At 28.2% G+C, this 6,000-nt stretch overlaps 1 protein-coding gene across 1 annotated transcript; it reads left to right on the forward strand.

The window, feature by feature from the left end:
* The first annotated feature begins 101 nt into the window (after window positions 1–101).
* Window positions 102–4,103, forward strand: LOC106398735. Its single transcript, XM_048756943.1, has one exon. It carries the CDS (start codon window positions 1,674–1,676, stop codon window positions 2,025–2,027), a length of 354 nt encoding a protein of 117 aa, XP_048612900.1. The 5' UTR covers window positions 102–1,673; the 3' UTR covers window positions 2,028–4,103.
* Window positions 4,104–6,000: the final 1,897 nt, after the last annotated feature.

Here is a 6,000-nt window from a genome sequence, read left to right on the forward strand (position 1 = left end):
AATGTTTGACGTTAATACTTTAAATTGAAATACGGCTTATCATTTTTATTTCCCAAATTATACCTAAGACTAATTATAAATACGTCTAATTGTAATATAACTAACGAGAATAATTATTTTTGTCAACAACTAACAACAATCATTAGGGTTAGAATCTAATGATGATAATTATAAAATAGTAATAAAAATTAATAAGATTAGTTGGTAGTTGGTTAATTATATAAATTAAATTTGCCAGTATTTTTTGACACGGTTTTGGTTTGGTTTAAAGACCCAACTAATTGGACAGAACATGCGCTTACGTCCATTGTCTTCTACAATATTTTAACTAGTTATTTTATAGAAAAATAATTGAAATCTACGTGAATACTAATAGAGTAATAGAAATTTCCAGACGCCAAAGCCAAAGGATCAGGACTAGTAAACATTCTTATGCGAAATATAGAAAGTCTGGGTTGTTGATTCAAAGTATAATATTCGGATATTTCCATGTTAGCAAATACAACTACTAGTTAACATCAATAAGATTCATTAAAGTTACGAAAAAAAATAAGATTCATTATATATTACAGGTTTTGTTATGATTACGACTTCTTTTAAATGGCATATCTAAGCTGAAAAAACGATATTTAACCTGACCAATTTATATCAAAAATTTCGTTCCAGTTATAAATGAAGCTACTCAAATACAAATTTCAACTAAAATATTTTGGTTCTGCAATTCAAGCGGTCTTGGTTCACCAAGCCATGTGTGATAGATTAAGCACATGCCATGGGATTCTAATCACATTTGATATCCCTAACAAATGAAAAACATATTATGATAAAATCATCTTGATTATTCTAACTGAAAAAAACTACTAATACATTTTAAATTAGATAACTTATTTATCCTACTATTCGAGTTTACCAAAATAGATTTGATACTGATTGCATCATTGGGAGAAGCTCTTTAGGCACTATGTGGCGATTTCCAAGAGAATGTATTTCCCCACAAGATTTATACATCCAAACATATTAAATTTCTAACATAATGTAGATAAAATCACCCATAGTGTATTTCATGTAACATTGTTTTATCATAAACGTGGTACAGATAATTCTGCCACTCGTAGATCCACATGTTATATATAGAGAAGGTTGTTTGATCTAGGTAGTCAGATTTGTCCACGGTAGAGATCTTCGTTTGTAGTATAAATGTATAATATAAAGATCAACAGTTTCTAATGATGATTTAAAGTGACAGTGAAATGGTTATTTTGATCGCAACCACGGTTAGTGTAAGTACATACTTCCTACTAGAATATACCATATTTATACCACAACGGAAACATCAATTATATTGTGGTTCAACAGTTATACCTTCAAATGGTCTAACCGCTCTCTCACCGTTTCAAACCTAAAATAAACTAACCAACCAACTTAGCAGCCTTACTGTAGGAGTCAATGATCTATGTCTCTCTCTCTCTGTCCTCCATATTATATATATACCACAATGGTTCCATGATCTTCCAAATCGGAGCATACAGAAAACAAAAGAAAGAAAGGTTTTTTTTTCTTGGGCATATCCCAAGTTTCCTTTTGTCTTTCCTTCTTTATTTTTTCTTCTGGATATAATTCTCCAAGAAGAAAACAAAACCCTTATTTCTAAAACTACATCAAAGTTGATCGTAATGGGAAACTGTTTAGTCGGAAAGAAGATTGCAAATGTTACTGAAGAAGAAGATCGATGTGAAGAAGTGATAGCGAAGAAAGATTACAAAGGGAAAGATCGCAAAGTGAAGATTGTTATAACGAGAGATGAGTTAGAGAAACTCATACTTTTCCAGCTTAACGCAGACGGTGCAGCTAAAGGAGGAGATGCCACGTTGGCTTCTTTTGGAGATTTTCTAAGAGAACTCGAGGCGGAGAGAGTAGCCGGAGAAGCTGCGGCTGCGGCTGCAGAGGAAGAGAAGTCTCGCCAAAGATTATGTAGGAGGTGGAGACCGTCGTTGGAGAGTGTCATCGAATGGCCTGAAGAAGTATAGTACTCTTTATTTTATTTTATTTTCCTATTATTCAAGGTTTTCAAATATTTTATTTTTCTACTAAAAGAAAAGGATTTTCTTTTTGGAAATTTACTTTTGCCTGTTTTTTCTATACGACTTTTTTTTTCCGAGATCGTTTTTGGCATCTAAGATCTTGGGTTTTTGAAATGGGCAATGGTGTATTACCAAAAAAAACAATCCGAAAAAAGATTTCTATGTTTTGTTTGCCTTTGTAATTTTGTGTGTCATCGTTAATAATGTTCATAGCTCTGAGTATAATCGTTGGCTATCAAGTTTGTCTTCCTCCCATGTGTAATAATGTAATATTATCTTAAGCAAAAAAATAAAAAAAAAATAATATTGTCATGTGCTCTCTTTGTTGCTTTTCAATGCTTGTAATTCAACCAAAGTACTCTTACAATTACGAACCAAATCGGCCAGCAACATAAACTCAAAGAAAAAAAACATCAAATAGGATAGCAACATAAACCCATAAAAACATCAGTAGGCATCTATAGATTAACCCATACAAATGTGATCTCTTTATGTTTTACTAGAGATTTTACCGCGCTATGCGCGGTTTGTTTGTCTATAAACATTATATAATATTAATGTTAAATATAACTTAAACCTTAGATTTTTTTTTTAAAAAAATAAGTATGTTTTTAAAATCTTATATCATTTATTTGTTTCGAAATATTTTATTTGTTGAACATATCATTAATTTATGTTAACATATTAAATGTTTCTATTAATCTTTTAGTAATCATGTTTAAATCTTAAAATTTATAATAGTCTACATTTAATAAAATAAAAATGTTTTCTATTATTTTATGTATATTATATATTTTTTATAGATCATTTGATTGATTTTAAATTATTTTTGAAATATAGGTAAATAACCTTTATTTCATATAAATATATAATTTTATAAATATGTAATAATTTTAATACTTAAATCTGTAAATTTTGATGACCAATAAAATGATTCAGTAATTCTTTAAGCTTTGAAGCCATAATTTATTTTCAATAACCTTTTTTGGTATTTATTTTTTTGTAGATAATTATTTGTTATAAAAATGTGATATATGTAGTAGATTTCAGGATGAACCGAGTCCATTTTTATTTACTGCATAAAAGTACTTTGGATAGATTGCATTACACATATGCAGATATATTAGTCATCGGTAAATTTTAAAAAATTATAACCTTGGAATATTGTTTGTATATTACAGTAGAAACTTATTTCCACTATTCTTAAGCTTACGAAGGTGTTGGAATAGGAAGATGTAATTTAGATTTTTTTTTAATTGTAAAAAATTCTCAATGCATTAATTGGTGATGGTTTAACCTAAATTCTTATAAATAAAGATGGAAAAAATATAATGGTATATTGATAGATTGAAGGTAACAATTAAAAAAAATGTAAATGCGTTTTACTGAGAATCAAAAGCAGCTCTAAAGAATTTATTAAATTCATTAATTTTTATCTTATAATTTTGTGATTAAAACATATTTAAGCTTATTTCTATTTTATATTGACATATATGTTTTTTAAGAATGTCATCACTTTTAAAATTTAATTTTTTCTTCATGTATTTAAAATTTATTATATTTTAATATTTAATTAAAATATTGTGTGTTAATTTTCAAAAACTTAACCTAGATATTTAGTTAATTTCTTCTATGTACTTTTTAGTCATTTTAAACTGATTTTAAACCTTTTTGGTTTTGAGAAATTGGTTTTAACTTTATTTTGACATAATTATTTTTGAAAGTTAGTGTATGTAATTTTGTCATATATCACAAAATATAAGAATTTATGGTTAACTAATGTAAATATAAATACTTTTAATTGTTTTTTTGGAAATTTTCATTTATTTAAAATTATGTTTTTTGAAAATAGTGAAATTCTGACTTGTAATTTTTTTTCTCATAATATTTTCTCTTTAGTGAGAGTTTAGGAAGTTTAACTTGTTTTAGAGAAGATATATGGGAAAATTACATGTTTACCACTTTTATGGTATCACTTTTCATTTTTACCACCACTAATGAGACATTTTCAAAAATAACTTCTTCATTAAGTGGCAAAAGACTCTTATACCCTTGTTATTTATATATATAATAAATCATTATTTAAATAAAAATAAAAAATAAAAAAAAGCAAAAAATAAAAAAAATAAAAAAAATAAAAAAAATAAAAAAAATCGAAAATTATGTTTTCGAATTATACTTTTTCAAATTCGAACTTTTTTATAAAAAATATTTTTTTGAATTTTGTTTTTAAATTTCTTTTTGAAAAACGAAAATTATGTTTGAAACTATTTTTTTAAATTTTTTATATATTTTTAAGTATTTATATATTTATTAAAATCATAAATTTCACATTCCAAAAACCCTACCCCACCCCTCAACTCTAAACCCTAAGTCTAGATTAGTTAACCCTAAGGGTATAATTGTATTTTACTCTTCATTAAAAGTGAGGGTAAAAGTGGTTAGTGTAAACATGAAAAGTGATACTATGAATGTGGTATTTGTGGCAATTTTTCAAGATATATTTGAATTTTACATAAACCTAATATGTTTTTTTTTGTAATAATACCAATAGAAAAAGGGTAAAACTAATCAACGCTTCTATTTTAATTTTTTGGTTAGTAATCCTAAGTTCACATTGTTGTTAAGCCAAACATAACAACCAAGTCCATAAACAAGTATTTCTGAAATTATTAATAGAAGAATGCATACTTGCTAATGGTTAAACATGTATATTTCTTCTATATTTTTTAAGTAATATTGTTGATCAATATGATTAATATTCAAATTTCCATATCCTAAGTACACTATACAGTTTAAAATTTTACTTAGTTAGATATGAGTTGAGGTAAGATATTTGATAATCCAGTTTGCACAAATGATAAGAAGCTAATGACTTTGAAGATGACGACAACCAGCAAGAAGAACATGTCTTAATAAAGAACTCAAGTTTGTATGATACGTGCAGATTCTAAACTTCAAGATTAATATTGCTGCAGTATGATCCAAGTATTTTGTCTTTTTTTTCATTCAATCCTCGACAACCAAAGGAAAGACACAAAAAAGTAATGTAAAAAGCTGTAAATCATCATAGTATTCCATATACTGTATTAAAGTGAAATTGTACAACACACATGCTTGTTAACGGAATACCTTAAGTTCAGAAATCATTATTCACTACTTTAAGAAAGGCAAAAACAAAAAGATCAAAAATAGTTTTGATAAAATTCTGCTAGATTCCCTCGTGTCCCTTTGTTATTGCTGCTAAGCCTGCTCCAGTCCTACTTCAAGGTGGATCTAGGCGACACACACTACTTGCCAAGCTTTTCAAACGTATGATACATCACTGGTCTACCCTCTTCTCCTAGAGACTCAAATGTCCTCTCTCTAAACCCATAATCTTCCAAGTATACACTAATTTCCGGCTTGTACGCGCTCACAGCGACACTCTACAGAGAATTTGTTGGAATCAAAGCAAGAGAGAAGCCTTCTCACCAGCTGATTCAGCTGGATAGTGTTGAAGTCATAACCCACAGCTTCAAAGCGACAGTAGCTAACCCCATCTTCAGTGGTCAAAGATGGAAGAAAAATGGAAATCTCGAGCTTGGCAAGTTCGTTCCCGGCACAAAGATTGCTTCATAAATGAAAAGGAAGGAATGTACCTGGTTTTGGCATGTATCCTTGTAGGAAGGAATGTATCCTACAAATTACAAAGAGATTTTAATTGTTGAATGCGCCACAAATCTGTTATATCTACATACCTCCCACCTTGAAGGTTCATATTTCATTGGATCCAGGTAATTTCAGGTGAACGTACCTGAAATAAGTGAGACATATTTTCCAGCCTTTTGGTATGATATTGGCTAAATACAAAAATATTAAAAATGAAAAAAGGGTTTAAAAATGCTTTATTGTTTAAAGATAATCCAGCATGTCTCCT

Source organism: Brassica napus, chromosome A2 (assembly GCF_020379485.1).
Source record: "Brassica napus cultivar Da-Ae chromosome A2, Da-Ae, whole genome shotgun sequence".
Classification (NCBI taxonomy): domain Eukaryota; kingdom Viridiplantae; phylum Streptophyta; class Magnoliopsida; order Brassicales; family Brassicaceae; genus Brassica; species Brassica napus.